The sequence below is a fragment of the Columba livia genome, chromosome 5, assembly GCF_036013475.1.
Source record: "Columba livia isolate bColLiv1 breed racing homer chromosome 5, bColLiv1.pat.W.v2, whole genome shotgun sequence".
In the NCBI taxonomy this organism is placed as follows: domain Eukaryota; kingdom Metazoa; phylum Chordata; class Aves; order Columbiformes; family Columbidae; genus Columba; species Columba livia.
In genome coordinates this window covers 57,079,401-57,096,748 of record NC_088606.1, presented here as the reverse complement: position 1 = coordinate 57,096,748, position 17,348 = coordinate 57,079,401, and the positions used below count along the sequence as shown (strand labels likewise).

At 43.0% G+C, this 17,348-nt stretch overlaps 1 protein-coding gene across 10 annotated transcripts in view; it reads left to right on the top strand.

The window, feature by feature from the left end:
• The window catches only part of DENND2B (DENN domain containing 2B), a 176,141-nt gene that overhangs the window by 129,860 nt on the left and 28,933 nt on the right, over positions 1-17,348 (top strand). For all 10 annotated transcript variants that reach the window (XM_065065306.1, XM_065065303.1, XM_065065301.1 and 7 more), the window contains 5 exons: positions 477-521; positions 2,870-3,054; positions 3,703-3,812; positions 5,842-5,911; positions 14,179-14,256. In XM_065065306.1, coding sequence (XP_064921378.1) covers positions 477-521; positions 2,870-3,054; positions 3,703-3,812; positions 5,842-5,911; positions 14,179-14,256 — 488 coding nt within the window. The remainder of the gene's footprint in view (positions 1-476; positions 522-2,869; positions 3,055-3,702; positions 3,813-5,841; positions 5,912-14,178; positions 14,257-17,348) is intronic.

Here is a 17,348-nt window from a genome sequence, read left to right as displayed (position 1 = left end):
CATAAGATTACTTTTGCATGTTACTCTTGCTCAGTTTGGTGAGTTCTGGTGATTGAAAGTGTTGCCCAGACAGACAAAGTGCATAAGGCTTACTTTGACTTCTCAAGTGCTGCATAACTTGTTTCTTTTAAGTAGCCTGAAAAAGAAGTGGAAGGGTTAAAATCCATTTTCCAAATGGCACATTCACCTCTGTAGCATAGCACAGATGGGGGTTCACTGCAACCAGTTGCCGTAATGGAGAATGAATTTTACACTTTCATCAAAACAAAGCTCTTATTCTCAAGCAAAATTGAAGCTTAATCCAAGGAAAACACAATCTAAGGAGTCATTCTAACTGTTTATTTCAAGATATTTTAAAACTGAGGAAAGAGCTTGCATGGCTCAGTGTGAGATATGATTTTTCCCGGTTTCACTACAGTAAACCAAGTTTGTTTGCTTTGGTTTTGTATTAACTGATCCCTCTATCCCCTCTGCAGATGAGAACAGCGAGAGTGAGAGTGACTCAGATGACAGGTTTAAAGGTAAGGGATCAGCCTGCAATAATTCTAGTCAGCCACTGTCACAGACCTTATCAACGTATGTTTTCCTCCTACTGCACATTGTTCCTGGCCATAGCCTATATTTTCCCTCCTGAACTATGCTATCACCATTACTGCAGAGCTCACAAAGCTCCCAGCACAGGAGCATGAATGTGGAAAGCAAGGACAAAATGAGCTGTGAGGATCTAACAGTGATTTGGCAACTGTATCATATAATGAGGAACAGGACCTTTGATAGATTTGCTTTGTCAGCCTCTTCACAGACGCTGATGTTTTCCAGATTGCCTACTGGGTGCAAACTTAGAGGGATGAGATTGGGTAAATGTGATGTCTTCCTATTCATATGCTGCTTTAAATGTTTACTGCTAGCTGCTGTTGGAGGCAAGATTCTGGGTCTGATTCAGCATAGCAGTTCTTATACTCTTTTTTATAGGTCTGCAGTCTCCAAATCGTAGAAATTCCTTTATTGGTACACAGCACCTGCACAAGCTCTGCCTGAGCCAGGCCAGTAAATGAATCCCTCATTTTCAAGAGTCCTGATACAAAAAGAGAACTATAAAAAAGTTGAAGACAGCAACAACAGCTTTTTACTAAAAACTTCTCAGGTTCTTAGTAAGTGCAGGGAAAAAAAACCCCCGAAAACAATAAAAACCCTAAAACCAAACCAAAACAAGAGTGTAAAGCTGTGGTTATAAGATTAGGGGCAAACATATGTGTCTGTCTACTGCAGATGTCACCTGCTTGCTGTTCATGTAGGAAAACTTGAAGGAAAAAATTGTTTTAGGGAAAAAGGATTTGTTCCAGGTAGGTTGCTTGTGGCAAGACCACCCAAAACTGACTGTATGCAACATTGTACTGTGATGTTTGGAAAAAGTCTCATTACTCCTTTGTAGACCAGTACTGGCCCAAAAGGACTTTCAGTTCTGTTTCTCTTTGTGTCAAAAAATATAGGGGTTGCTGGGAAGCTCTTTTCCCCGTTGTTGTGGAATGGAGGATCTTCACTCTGATGACTCCCTAACCGACTGATCCTCATTGATGCTCTCAGGATATCCTGAGCCAAAGACCCAGTTATCACATGTGACGTGATGGGATTCACTGAATCCCCATCTGTTGGGGTGGGCTCTGTGGTTTCACGTCTTGCAAACATGAAGCACTGGCTGGCAGTGTGGGGCTATCTCAAGGCAGGACAAAGCAGGTCATTTCTTGGGATTTAGCTTCCCTAGTTGTGCAGCCACACCAAGACCCAACTGCTTTATCAAAACAAAGTTGTATGATGAGTGGTCATTAAGGGATTTAATTTTCTTTCTGTCAAATAGTTACTGCTGTAATCAAGTGCTTGTGACATCTTATTTCCCTACCACAAAGGACAGTCTGCCTTGTACAAACCATGAGCAGTGTCAGTGAATATAGCCTTAAGGGACTGGCATGTGCTGCTGATAATTCATTTGCCATTGCACAGAGATCCTGGTGTGAAGAGGTGGGGAAGAGCATGTGGGAAGCTGGTTTTACTAAGCTGTTTTCACTTACTGGTCTACCAGAACTGGTAATGATGTTACTGACTAGTCCACCCTAGATGCCTAACGGCAAGTCACTGGATCAAGGCATATCTTTGAATCAGGACTAGATGTGACCATGAATCCAAGACTGCCCCTCAGTTGAATTGGCACAAACAAAACAATCTCACAGGAGGCAATTTGCAGCCCTTCCCTTCCCTTCCCTTCCCTTCCCTTCCCTTCCCTTCCCTTCCCTTCCCTTCCCTTCCCTTCCCTTCCCTCTTCCCTCTTCCCTCTTCCCTCTTCCCTCTTCCCTCTTCCCTCTTCCCTCTTCCCTCTTCCCTCTTCCCTCTTCCCTCTTCCCTCTTCCCTCTTCCCCGGAGATCATTCCAGGACTATGCCTGTGCTGTTGGGAGGGAGAAAAAATGCATTCAGTGGTTCTTGGCATAAAGCTGTGCTATGTAGGGACAGGTCACAGAACTGGTTTTCACCAATGTAAACCAGGTCTAAGTCAGGCCTGAGGTGCATCACCCTGGAGGCCTCAGTTGCATTTGCACACCCACATAATGACTTATAATCTTGGCAGGGGTAACAGTTATGAGCTGTAAATTGTATTAGTGAGTTAGAGTTGCATCACTTGCATACTTGGAGAGAGTTTTGATTTATGGGAGTAATTAGTGAGGGAGACTACAGTATGAAGGTTTGGTTTTGAAAGGAGAACATGCTTGGAATTGAAAGTCCTTGTGAATGGTCATGGCTTACACATGCACATCACAGTCCCAGGTAATGATCTGTCTCTTTTCTTTTTCTTCTTCTTTCTTTTTTTTTTAATACTAGCTCATACCCAGCGTCTAGTACACATCCAGTCAATGCTGAAGAGGGCTCCAAGTTATCGAACCCTGGAACTGGAGCTGATTGAATGGCAGGAGCGGGAGTTATTTGAGTATTTTGTGGTAGTGTCACTGAAAAAGAAGCCCTCTAAAAACACTTACCTCCCAGAAGTGACATATCAGTTTCCCAAGGTAAAAGAAAAATTCTTACATACATTTCATTCTAAGATCAATAAAGTGAATAAGTGGGAAAAATAATAGAAATCTGTTTTTTAAATGGAGTTAATAATTCAGCTTTCATAATTGTTCCAAAGTGATCTGTTACAAAGTGAAGGGAATGGAGAAGATGACTGAAAGCTTTTTCTGTTTACAAATCCATCTTTTCCAGTGCTGGAGAGTTTGCCCTGACGATAGGTGCTTTAAAGACTGAGTTTAAATCCAGTTTCTAAATATTTCATTTTTAACTCATTTTGACTATATTAGGATTTGTTCCAAAACTCACTGAAGTCAATGGAAAGGCTTTTGCTGATCTGTGGCATTTCTCTTGTGCTCTTGCAGCAGAAAGGAATTTGAGTTAGGACTGTGTTTTAAGTGGCCATTGTGCAACCAAAGAGTTTTGGGCAATTTTAAAGAAAATTAAAAAACCTCAGCAGTGATTATTTCTATTGTACTAGCATCTATAAGCCTGTCCTGGGGTCACGCCTCACTCTGCCAAGCACAAATAAAGAACAAGTTGATGGGCTCTTGTTCTTCAGAGTTTGTTAGTAACCCCCCTCCTGAGAGGTGCTGTGATGCTGGCACTGACAGCAACTGAACAAACCTCAATTTTCTCCCCTGCAGCTAGAAAGACCGACCAAGCAAATGCGTGAAGCGGAGGAACGTCTCAAGGCCATTCCTCAGTTCTGCTTTCCTGATGCCAAGGACTGGCTCCCCGTCTCTGAATACAACAGGTGAAGCCTCTGGTGCTCCCATGCCCAGTTACGGAATTAGCAGTTTGAGTCTTGGCCACTTCAGGCTCAAGCCTGAAGTTCTGTATTGGATTTCTTCCCTTTCCTACCTGCCTCACAGGCCTGTATGACTGAGGGGAAAGGGTTTGAAGGTTCCTCTCAGTGCTAAACCCAAAAGCATAAATGGTAGTATTTAAAATAAATCTTAAAAAGGACAGGGCCCTGCCCACCACCTGCCCCAGTCATTTACCCCAGAAGGGTTGTCCAACATCGCAGGACACCTGTTCATTTGGCTCAAAGCAATGCTGTTTTGAGAACTTTTTTGGAGCCAATATTATGCCGTCAGAGGATCCCTATCTTCCTTCCCTCAGAGATCAATGACTAGAGGAGAAGGGCAGGGGGAGAACCAGGCTTGCATTTTCTTTTTCATTTAAAAGAAACCTCAAAAAATGTATCTTTTTTTTTCCCTGCATCCATGTGTCAGAACCTGTTGATCTGAAGGTGTACAAGTAGTAGAATAGACAGAAGGGGTAGAATCACAGAATAGTTTGTGTTGGAAAGGACCTTCAAAGGTCATCTGGTCCAACCCTCTGCAATGAGCAGGGACATCTTCAAGTACTTCAGGTTGCTCAAAGCCCTGTCCAGCTTGACGTTGAATGTTTCCAGGGACGGGGCATCTACAGGCACTTGTCATATTGCTAGAAGCTCTATTAAAAATCTGTCCCCATCTTTCTCATAAGTCCCATTTAAGTACTGTAAGGCTGCAATAAGGTCTCCCCAGAACCTTCTCTTCTCCAGACTGAACAATCCTGACTCTCTCAGCCTGTCCTCATAGCAGAGCTGTTCCATCCCTCTGATCATTTTTGTGGCCTTCTCTGGCCCCTCTCCAACAGGTCCATATCTGTCCTGTACTGAAGGCTCCAGAGATGGACTCAGGATTCCAGGTGGTGTCTCCCCATGTTCATCTAGAATATTACATGGCTTTTTAAGATGCATGGTGTGAGATGTGTGTAAATGAAGAAAGACCTGTTCAGAGTGTGTCTGGAGGGACTCTCAATGATGACAAGGAACTAGCATTCACCTGCAGAAATTACTGTAGCCAAGAATATGTATGGAACTTTTTATTGGCTTATGCATTGCACATGCAGCATAACCATGTTATATTCTGTGTTGCTTGGCTGTATCATTCAGTATGTGGAAGCACCTGAATAATGAGTTGTTGAAAACACTGAAGGAGGAGCGGACAACTGTGTGGGTCACATTGGTATTAGAAGCACCCAGCCCTGCCTACACAGCATTTCATCTCCGCTGCTGCCACTCTTTGGGACAGACTTTTAACGAGCCTATGTTTGTGAAATGAGATATTCTTTCCATATGCAGCTAAAATAAACCCTGGCATTCCAACACAAAGAAAAAGTGGTCTATATAATGCCATTTAAAAATTGCAAAGCAGTCAGGAATGTTTCCCAGTCCAGGCACAAATTCACAGACCCATCCCTTTACCTGTGCTGTAGTTATAGCCTTAAACTGCTTTTTTACTTCTCTGTCACAAATGGTCCTTATCCTGGACAGGGATATAAAATGGGCTGGATTTTGGTAATCTCTGTTGTTTCTGGGTTAGAAAATGATTACTCTTAGAGGATATCTAAGGTTGTCCCTTTAAGAACAATGCACAGTCCAAAGATGGGATCTAACCAAAAGCTAATGGAGATACAGCACTTGAATACTGCCCTCAAAATCTGATTCCTGTGTTCCTTTTGCAGTACAAAGGGACTGCCGTGTCACTGAAATTCAGCACCCATCTCTTATTATAAGAACATAGCTAGCTTGTCCACAACCGTGCAGATATTTTTGCTCTACAGCTGATGGAATTTGTCCACAGAGTGTGTACAGGTGCTGGGCAGAGGGAGAGAAGACCCTCCAGTGGGTAAAATCTCTCACTGGATACAGCAGTATCCCTTTCAAAATTATCTACCTCATAGCTATGCTGTAGTTCTGATTGTAAGATCTGGGCAATTTTATTTTCTTCTAGTGAGACCTTCTCTTTCATGCTGACTGGGGAAGACGGGAGCCGCCGGTTTGGTTATTGCAGGAGGCTGTTGGTAAGTATATCATGTTCACCTCAAAATGCAAAATCCTTTCAAACAATATCTCAAGACTATAGTCTGAACTTTGAGGGTGCCTCTTGGGGTTTTAAAAGAAAACAGAGTTATTCACTCTGAAATTTGGAAATGTAAGGAGCTCAAGTAAAATAAGAAGTATATAATAATAATAAATAAGAAGTCTCAGTCAAATAGATGCCAAGTCTGGTAGGAAATTCATGAGAATGTGGGAAGTTTATTGTGTGAGCACTTTTACAATTCTTTACATTACGTGCTTTCAAGCAGAATCAGAGATACTATAACATTGCAAACAAAGGCAAATGTGGTATTTCTAAACATTTGTGAGTAGCATTTATCTCTTGGACAGCTGCTTACATCTCCAAAGTACTCTGCCAGCACTGCCCCATCAGTCTGCAGCAGGTCTGTGATGGAGGTGAATCAGCCCTCATGACCAGGGCTGGTCAGCTGGTGGTGCAGGGTCCTGACTCAGCCTGCCAAATAGCTTTGTCTCATCACCTGGAAAATCACTGGTTACCTAATAAATTGAGAGCTTGGCGGCCTGAGTGTGTGCAGGGAAGCTTGCAAAGTGTATTAAAGCAGGCAAAGCACAGTGCGAACAGGGATCCTGCTGTCCATCCTGCAGGCCTGACTGGATGGCAGCAAAGCCTAGAGCAGTTGGTTGTTCCTGCATGAGCCTGTGCTCATCACCTCTCAGTTAGGTTTGGAGCTGGTTGTGAGTGCCCAGGTGGGGAGCCATGGCTGTTCACATGGTGGTTACCTACACTTGGCTGGAGAGCTTATGTGGCCATTGGGTGCTGCAGGAGACTTTTACTACTCTCATGGCAAAATGAATGCCTGCAGCATCATTGCAACCTTGTAAATAGGTACCCTCTATTTAAGAGAAAGGGACAACGGCACTTTCCTTTCCCTCTCTGGCGTGATTTCCCGTCTTCCCAAGCAGTGAGCACCTGCCTGCAGTAGTTTTCAGTGGCCTCCAGTAGCCAGAGCAACTCGCTGTTATTAGAACAGCACTCTCCGTCCTGCTGCCTGTACCTGACCCTGCTCCTACCCTGCTCTTTGTCTATGGCAAGGCTCCTTGTCGTGCAGACAGCAGATGCTCTGTCTGGGAGGTATTGCTGTGTGGGGTTCCTCTATTTGTAAGAAGTTTTGTTTAAACTAACATAACAGAAAACTTGTTTATCAATTCTGTGGGTGGTATTTGCCACAGGTAGCATCACAGAGACTCACTTACGCTGTGTAACACTGTACTCAAGTGTGGGTCACAACAAGGTTTATATGTGGAAAGGAAATGCCAATGGAGGCTTGTGTTGCAGCAAATCTAGGGCTGATCAGGGGGTTATTCAGAGATAAACGAGTGGAGCACCTAGAAGGTATCTTCACTGCTGCAAATAAGCATAACAAGAGGCAGGGCAGCAATACAATTCAATTACTTTTTATGTGTTCTAATTCAAAGGATAATAAGGTACGTTTGGAAAAAAATAACAAAACCTCAGAAAACGTTGGCTAGAAATAAATTTTGGAATGTTTTCACTCTACCAGGTAAAGGTGGTTTAAGACTTTTGTATTTCTGGGAATGTTAGCAAGTGTGGAATCATGCACAGAGCTTACATTTGCGAAATGCAAATAAGTTGACCCTGGACCAGGCTGAGACTGAAATAATCAGCCACAATAAAAGAGATGTATAGACAAGATAGTTGAGTTAGTCAATGACAGTTTAATGTATGCTTTTTTTTACTCACTTAAAGCTCAGTGAAATCCACCCTACATTAAAGGCAACATGAAAATAGAGCACTGACTTTCAGATGGTACAGAAGATGGGTTTGCATAGTAAGAAATACCAGGAACAGAATTAAATCAGTACTGCACACTTTTGTATAAATGGTGTTTTGAGACACTCTGGGGATTGCTTTTACCCTCCATTGGCCATGGCAAAAATCTATCAACTGGATAGCAAAAACTAATTTAAGAAGGGGAAAAATAAGTGCTGTCTTGCTAAATCTATGTGATAATTGTGAAGTCAGTTATGAAGCTGATTTGCTGCTGCCCTGGGAGATCACTTAATTCAGGATGTTTCCTCTGGTTCCAAAAGCTGACATGCAGAAGCTGACATCTCATCTACCTGGTACAGCCTATCCAGCAGAGGAAAGCAAGAGTGATACCAATGTGCTTCACCAGCTTGCCCCCTTTTGGGGCAAATCCTACTGTGCCTTCTGAAAGCAAAACTGGCACTGTCTGGGGCTTAGTAAAAAAAGAGGATTTTGGAAGCTGCAGAGAAATATTTCAGCATTTCTCTGTCTGGGGAAATGGCAAAACTAGCAGAGATCTGCTGCTATTTGGATCCTGTGACTTCCTTCTGTCCTGCTGTGAGAAATGGTAGGATTGGGGTTGTTACCTGAAGTGCCGAGGAGGGTTCAGCTGTGCTCACAAAGTGTAACAATTTTTTGTCCCCTGCAAATGTTGGTGCATGAGTGGAACAGCCTCACTGGTGTATACCTCTGTGTGGTATTTATTCTATTTACAGACACATGCATACTTTCTTATTTTATACACGCAAACACAGAGCCTGTACAGACAACAAGGAGCAGGTAAATTCTGCAGGCACTGTTTATATGCCAGAGGCTTGGGCTCTAAAGCAGACTTTTGTATTCGGGTGTACAGTTTCCTGAGCAGTTTCTGAAAACTTAAGTTAGGGTGGTTCTGATGTCTAGGAGTGCACAGCATCTCCTCCGATTAGTCCCATTCCTGACCAACAAGTTCTGTCAAATGCAATAACCATAATTTGGGAACTACATGCAATTTCTGGCAAACATTACCTAAGAGAAAGGTGGAGCCATAGTGTGTAATATAGAACCGTAAGAAAGCCCGAAAATCATTATAAACTGCTCAGCTTCAAGACAAGCCAACTGCTGTGAGGCTAATTCCTTAGAAAATATTCCCCAGCTGTCCTGGCGAGGGATGCTCTTCTAACACCCAGCAAGAAGTGTCCCACACCTTCTGGAGCATTTGCCGGTCCTCAGCAGCAGCTCCATGGCTGGACAGGCCAACCAGCCAGATCCTGCGAGAACGGTGAGGAGGACTATCTGTGTCTTCTGCAGAGGCTGGTGTTACCATTCCTTTGTTTATGAAACAATTACTTTTTGCCAGCCTTGTTCTCCTTTGGCATGTTTTGATACAAACAAAGTGCTCCGTTTTTTCTTTTCTGCCTTCAGATTCTTCCAGACCCAGTTTTTTGGGGAGTGTGTGCTAAAACCCTGCCAAAACTAACTCAGGAGATACAGTGACAATTACGTCCTGTTTGTACTAAAAATCCTGTACAGTATCCCCTTTAAATGTTTTTATATTGTTTTGTTTCATTTTGGAACAGGATTAGAATGGAATGTAACCTATTGTACCACAGCAAACAATCTCCACTTGCATAGATAGCACAAAGTTTTCCAGCTTGATACCTCCAAGGCAATTGTGTAACAGCTTTCCTAGTGACTTGACATGAGAAGTATGCATTTTCATATAAAAGGAAATGGGCTGATACATGGTAGAGATTTTGACTCTCACTACTATGCCATTTTACTGCAATAAGACATTTTTCTTTAATAATCAGATTAATTTAACTTTCTTTTCCATGCTAATTAATCCATCAGCTTGCTAGGCTCCTTTCCAGAGCTGTTCTTGGGCTGTGGCTGTGCCATACACACGTGTTGGCAGCAGAGATGATTTGAGCAGTTCCTGCTGATGGTTCAGTCTCACCTGGCTGGTCACGGCCACCTCCAGTGGACATTCCAATGGCCCCGGTGCTGTGGTGCAACAACCTGCGTGGGGGCAGAAGGGAGAGCAGGAGCACAGGAACAGCAGGAGAACATGGTGGGGAAGGAACAGGGTTGAAGCTGTTGTAACATGAATCTGTCTGCACCTTGCAAAATGCAGATTTTTAATTTGGTTCAGTGTATAATTTCATTTTGCTAATTGCCTTGTTTTAATGTTAAAAAATTGCTTTCTAGAGGGCGTGACCAAAGTCTTAGCTCTTCTCTGTCGGTGCAACCCCATAGGCTTGTGCCCAGTAAGAGCATAGCAGATATACAAGGATCACAGTGGCGAAATCAGGGACCTTCTCAGCAGATTTTTGATGGCTGCAAGACCCACCAGTACTGGAAAATCTGCAAAGCTTTCCTTATTGGGAGTCCATGAACAGTCTCTGGAGCCCAGAAAAAAGGTGTAGACAGCCAGAGGGACACCAGGACTGCATCCTTTGGGAGAAGCCTGGATCCCGTGCAGCTCCTCAGCAGCCTGGGCTGTTAGTGGCCTTATGGCTGGGATCCACAGCTGTGCCAGCCACTGTCCCCAGGGACAGTCATGTCATATAAGCTGCTGTTTTACGGGATCTACACAAACATCTTGGCTTTTTTTGCTGTGGGAGTTGCTGTGGTTGCTGAGAGGTGCTAGTTCTAGCTGCTGGGGCAATACTGGAGTATAAGATACTGCAACCTCAAAACAATGTTCTGCAGTTTGTTGCCACAGCTGGCAGCTGGTCCATGGGAACAGTAGGAGAAACACATTTATATCATATAAGGCAGGCATCTGAGAAGGCGCAGTTCTCAGAGCAGAAAGCCTGATGATGGCTTTGTGTTTGCAGAAATAAGATGAAAACTTGCAGGGTCTGTTTCACCCTATCCTACCTCTCTTTTCCATCTGACATAAAAAATGTTCTTCCAGCACTTTTCCCGGGTAAGATGAGTCAGTGGAGGAGCAGATGCCTGAACATGAAGTGTGTACGTTAAAACATGAAAAACAGTCGTTAGGTGGGACTAGTTCATCCTACATTTGCTGGGGCAGGAGAGGGGAGTTCATTACGCTGTGAAAGCAACTCTTGTGGGCTGCAGACTAATGTTTATGAAACTGAAACCAGCTCATTGGAAAAGCTTTTCATCTTTGAGATGGCAGGTGGGACTATGGTGCATGTTCCTCTCTCTTGCTGTTTGGCAGTCTGTTTTTGCTGCCTTTCCTCTCCACAGTATATATTCAGGTTGATGGGAGAAGCTGGGAGATGAAGGGCAGAAGGAAAAATGTTGTGTTTGGTCCCCACTGCTTTGTTTCTTCTGATGTCAACAAGCTGGGACAAGCATTCCCCAGTTATTTCTGGGGCTGTGAAGCCAGCAGCTTCCCTGACACCCCACAGTCTCCCCCAGTATCTTAAAATACCCAAACCACTGAGTTTTGTGTCTGAATGGCTGGTGAGGACACACACTACAGGGATGGCCTGCCTTGCTTTGAAAGCAGGTGTTGCAGTGTGAGAGAGCACTGCTGGCACTGCTGTGCCAGGATGGGAGGAGATCTCTGAAGGCTGAACATGGGCAGGGAGGTACGTTTTGAAAGAGAAAAGTGGAAGGCTTATTTTTTGAAGCAAAAGCCTCCTGTTTGTCCTGCCAAAGCAGGTTTTGGAGTGGGCTTTAGTCAGTAAACTTCAGATTAAACTCACTATAAAAAAGACTGTGAGCCACTTGCCGACCAGCCCTGATGCAGATCTCCACTTCTCCACCCCATAGCCAAGTTCTTGTCAGTTTATATTCATCCTCTTGGGAAACTGTCTTGTTATCAACAAAACTCCTTGGCGTTTTCATTTGTGATACTGAACTAAGGCTGAAAATATCCTGGGATCCATGAAAACAAAACAAAACCAAAACATCATCCTCTCCATCGCTTTTCTTCCAGGAGGAGTGCAGTGCACCAAGGCAGTCACTCAGATGCCTCTCAGCTGTGCTACTGTACCATACAGCTTCCCTGAACTGGACCTATTCATTGTGTGGAGGCGTGGACCTTGGAGGACACAACTCCAAGGCTTTGTAGTCACCTTGTCTGCAACTTGGAAGCACTTTCTTCTGGGAAGAGAGGAGGTTAAACTAGTACTATTGGCGAGACCCAGTGCCCAAGATCTCCCCTAGTGAGGAGAGATAAGTCCAGGCAGGAAGGGAGGAGGGTCAGGTCCTATATGATGTTTTTCTGGGAAAAAAGCAAACTAAAGCACAGTGAGCAGGTGTTTTTGATCCATCTTTGAGATATAAACTAATGGTTGAGAGGACAGGTTATGTGAAGAGTTGCCAGTGTCAGAAATTTGAGAAGTCCTGCCCTTCAGTATGGCTCTGCCTGAGGCTTTTTCTTCTTGCCTCTTACAGATGATTTGTGCGCATCTGGGAGGCTGTGCTTTTTGCAAGAAAAAGTCTCTGAAATAACAGAAAAGGATGTGCTATGTGATGAGTGTGAGGAGGGAAGAATCCCAGTTCTCAGAGACATGTAGCCTTTAAGACATTTGAAAGCAATGATATTTCATAAAGGAGAATCTTTGAGTAAGTGCTGAACAGTTATTGTTTCTGGTCTTATAGATGACCCAGGAATGTGATGTTTTTACTGGCACTTGGTGAGACAGCTCTTGGTTGGGCGCTCTCCAAGGCTCCTGGCATGGCTTCGGCATTCCTGCAGATTTGACACAATGATTTTAACCAAAATCCCACATGCTTGATATAATCACTCAGTGCCTTTAGAAAGGGTTTTATACCTAATATGGACAAAAAAGGGCTCTGCTTTTTCAGAGATGTGACGTGTAGTGAGCAGGTTTGGATCCAGAAATAGACTCATCTGTGTTCACTTAGCTTTGGTATTTTTTTGTGATCTTTATTATAACAGGCAGGCACCTGCTGTCTGTCCAAGTCTAGACTGCAATATTCAGATTTTAAAAAGCACAGTTACCCCTCAGTTTCTCTTGATTGATATCTGTGTGGTATGTAAATGTCAAACACGCAGTGGGGAATCTAATCACTGTATCAGCAGAGTCTAATGATGAGACAAAGATAAAAATCTACTGGCCTTCCATGTGGATACAGAGGAGATGATCAACCACTTTGGCTAAATGTACAAGTGGGCAGAAGCTGATGGAAACAATGACTGAGCTCCTTTATCATACAGTCATTATTAATGGAGACAATTCTGTCACTGCTGCATATCGATAATATACAGCTGCATGAAAAGGCTAAGTGATACTGATTATTTTACAGCCACTTTTCACTCCATGCTGCACAAGCACAGCTGACTCCATGAGACGCAGAGATGTTGTAGACAGGCTTGCCTGTTGTCTCAGACCCCACTTGCAGCTTTTTGCTGCTGGGGTGCTGGGCCTTGCTGTGGACCTGCAGCCTTTCTGTGCCCTGATGGTTGTAGATCCTGGATGAGGCAGCATTGGGACTTCCCTGCATCGTATCTTAGTACTCTGTGTGAATCCATCTGAAGTCAGCAAACTGCCTTGTTAAAATAACAGCCCCTGGGAAGTACGTGCCTGCTGATCTGGTGAAAATCGGTTGCAACCACACAAAGCTGGAATGCTGCATTGCAGCTTATACAGTGGGAAGCTGCTGTGCATGGATGTCACTGCCATCTGTGCTCGTTGTACACATGGAGGACACAGGCAGATCAGCTTTCTGCTCTGAGGACCTTGCCAGTGAGGATGGTTTTTCTAAAGTACTCAACGTTGGCCTAATTCTGATTGTTTTCCCGTATATAAGCTAAATCCAGCAAGTGGTTATACCCTTCTTTCACAGGGCTCCCCTGCAGTGCTACAGGTGGGGTTGCAGAGTCCAGTATGCTGGATGTCAGTCAGGCCAAGTCAAACAGTTTGCTTTTCTATAGGGTTTTTTTATTTATAGGTATTTATAGGGTTTTTTTTGGGGGGGTGGATGGGGTGTGCATCATTGATTCATACTTGACACTGTTTAAGTTATTTAAGAATTCAGTGTTTCTCATGCATTAATCTGAGGAAGTTAATGATTTAGCTCATGCAGCTTGCCTTTGTTTAGGTCTATAAGCTTGCTTTCTGTGAGATGAGCTGTCTTTGAACATCCTGGAGTGAGTGGGGAGCTAAAGCCGTCACAACCTCCCTTAGCATTGCAGTTCTCATCTCCCAGCACGTGGCCCCGCTCCTCATGCCACAGCCAGAGCAGAGGACACTGACAGCACAGGTGTGAGCTGCAGTTGTAGTTAAATGTGCTTTTATGGCTGCAGGCTGGAGCGATATTGGAATACAGCTCCAATGCGCTGTGATTTCCAAGTGGATAAGCACCATCTATGCTTTTTCACGAGTGGCTGTTTTGATGGAGAAATGGATGGTGAAAGATGTCACATGATGGCCGTGTGATCAGAAAAAGAAGTGTATTTCCTTATGACTCCAAATTAATATGTCACCTCAATCTTCTTTTTACTGTTATTAGCCAAGTGGAAAAGGCCCACGCCTACCTGAAGTTTATTGTGTCATCAGCCGGCTGGGGTGTTTTGATTTATTTTCCAAGGTAAGATGACTTTTTTGTCAATATTGCTTTTTAATTTGATTGTTTACTGAGACACATCCGCAGTGATGAACAGACAAGAAGAATTTCTTCCTTTGATGGGAGATAGCTGTATTTTACAGTTGCTGTTTTGAACATTCTACCCCTATTATTTGGTCCACCAAAGAATGTCTTATTACTTCTGTGACTTAGGCAGAACTTGATTCAAAAAACATCTGGGTGTCTGTATGATCTGGCTGACTGAAGTTTTTTCCATTGTTTTCTAAAGCCATTCTGTGCTGAGCTGTAATTCTTGGCATCCACAGTTTGAATGATGGGCCAGTGCCACTTTTACTCCAATATCCTGTGGAACGATGAGGTTAAGAAGAAAGATTATTTGATATAAGAGTTATGCATGCTTAACTCTATTGACATGGTTTTTTATCTTAGGAGGCTAGGAAAGCATGGATAATCTTTTAATTGGCCTTCACATTAATGAATCCAAAGTTGCATCGTATGCTGGTGTGGTTTACCTAGGTAATACATTTCTTGACGCAAGAGTTTCGAGACAACAAGGAGGGCGTTGCAGCTAAACTGAGGGGCTGAATAGATATAGAAACAGTTAACTGCCAGTCAGCTCTAGAGCCACTAGCATTATTCTTCTGTAAGACGAAAGGTTATTGAAATTAACTATTAAAAACATTTGTGATTGATTAACATTTGAAATATCTCTCTAGCTGCCAGTTTAGGGCCTCCTGGTCCTCTGAGAGGATGTTCTGCAAAATCCAGGGAGCACCTCAGAATATCATATAGGATTTGCTGGTGATCTGTGGACAACAATATGTTTAATGTCAAATGTTTGCCATTCACTTTTCCAATTTCTATACAGTGTTCATAGAAATGTCATTTAACTTGCCAACAATTTCCACTTCAGGTATGGGAAATCTCATAGAACTTACACAGATTTTTCTTGTTAATTGATATGGGAATAAAGTTGAAAAGAACTGTAAATCACTGAATTTAATAAAAATCATAGCATTTTTATTGTACATATGATCTAATAACCATGCAGAATGTTACCTTCAAAGCAGGTTTCAAACTTTTCTAGATAAAACTTTGTTTAACGCAAATCTTGTGTGAAGAAAAACAATTGGCTTGCAGTAGTTAATTGCAATTCTGTGACGTCTCTCATAAAGCTTGAAATCAAGGATTTATCACAGTGTCTCTTAGACATAATATGTATCTAAACACAGATATCTGTGAGTGAAACGGATTGCGTTGTTCTGGGAGGATAACACAGCTCACCAGACTCGTGGTATGGACAGATGTCCTGAGGCTTTTTGTTTGCTTTTCTGTTTTTATCAAATTTCGATAATGCACTAATTTTCAAAGGAAAACATTTCAGAGAGGGATTAAAAAAGAAAAAAAAAAGAGAGACTAAGTATCCTCATTACAAGCAAGTATCACAGCAGCTGAGGTATAAATGTACAGCAGACAAGGAAGGTCACATCAAAATTGTAAATAGTCTGCTTTCCCAGTTCAATCTGTAACTTGAAAAAAAAGTGCCAGATCATCCAGCCAAATTGAACCGGAGGCTGATGGGTGAGTGCAACTTCACTGGCTTCAGCAGGGGCTGTGCCCAGGCATGGTGGCAGGCAGGCCCTGGCCACCCAGGCCTCCTGCTCTTGCAGGAAGGAAGGATCTCACCCAATTGCATATTGAGCCCTTGCATATTGGGGCTGTAACACACTTGGGCTTTTCTTTCAATTCATGGGCTCCTAGAGAGGCTGGGCCATAAAAAACTCCCATTGCAATGGAGTATGGCCACCACGGTGTTGTTCTACAATGGGCTGCTCACCTCCTGACAGCACCGGTGCCAAAAACCTCTTGGTTCTGAAGATGGATGTGGTGTGGATGGAGACAGAGGTTCTTGAAAAGTGAGACAGATTCTTTTTCCAGTCTAGTAAGAAGAACCTGGACTGTCCTAATTGATAATCCAGTGAAAGAGAGGAGAATGATCATGATGGTGAACTTTGCAGAATTAGTCAAAAAAAGTAACAGTTGTCTTTATAGAAAAATGGGAGTGAAGAAAGACTACAAGATATTAAACCTTGAATATTATTTATCAGAAAAGCAAAAGGAGTCTTCTGTTTTAAAATGTTTATCATCCTGTTTCTCACAGCCTGCATTATTTTCATCTTCCTCAAAGTCTTAGATGTGCACTGTTGTAATAACTACTGCTCAGACAGATTTGAGAACCATGGATGTAATTTCTTCCAGCCAGTTCATTTGGTCATAATTTCAACAGATTGTTTTGACCGTTTTCTCTCCTGAGATCTCTCTGTTCAACTTTTATTCAGTTTAAATGATCCTTTTTATTTGTGTTGTGAAGCTTGGTGGGACATGGCCCCCAACTCCAGCAACATGAAGCATCAACCAGTGACTGCAGAAAAGGAGCTGGATGTTGGGTGTGTTACCACATGTACTGGCAGTGTGCAGGAGCTCTAAGGGACCCGGGACATAGCCTGGGTTCACTGCTACTTCCCATTTGGGCAGCTGGTTTTGTTTGGTGAGAATAGTTATTGTGCTACAAATGACATCAAGAATGAAATTAATATCTTCATTTACGGTTATCTGCTACTTCCACAGACTGGAATGCAAGCTATGTATATAAGGTGGGCTCTGCTTTAGTTAGGTCTTTATTGTGTTGCAAGGACAAAGGGGAAACTATGCACCAGTGAATGTGTCTGCTGGCATTGGTGTCACTAGCAATCGTTGTAAGTCACCAGCTTGTGTTTAAGCGTCTTTTAATATTCCGTTTTGGTGAAAAGCATTTCCAAGAGAAACAAGGGAAAATGCCTGGCTCAGACCCACTAACTCTTGTATGGCCTTTTACTCTTGAGTAGTGGTTGAAAGATCACCATTTCAGGTCAAGCCACTAACTGCTTTGAAGATTGCTTTCTCGTCTTCTTTAGGTTTATCATCTATATGGTCTGTCTAATGTGGGAAAACTTAGCTGTGATCTAATTTATGTTGGCCCGTGTGACCAAAGAGAGAAGAAAATAATAGTACTCTCCGTCTGTAAGAAGTTCCATCTGCTTATTTCAAAAGTGGGT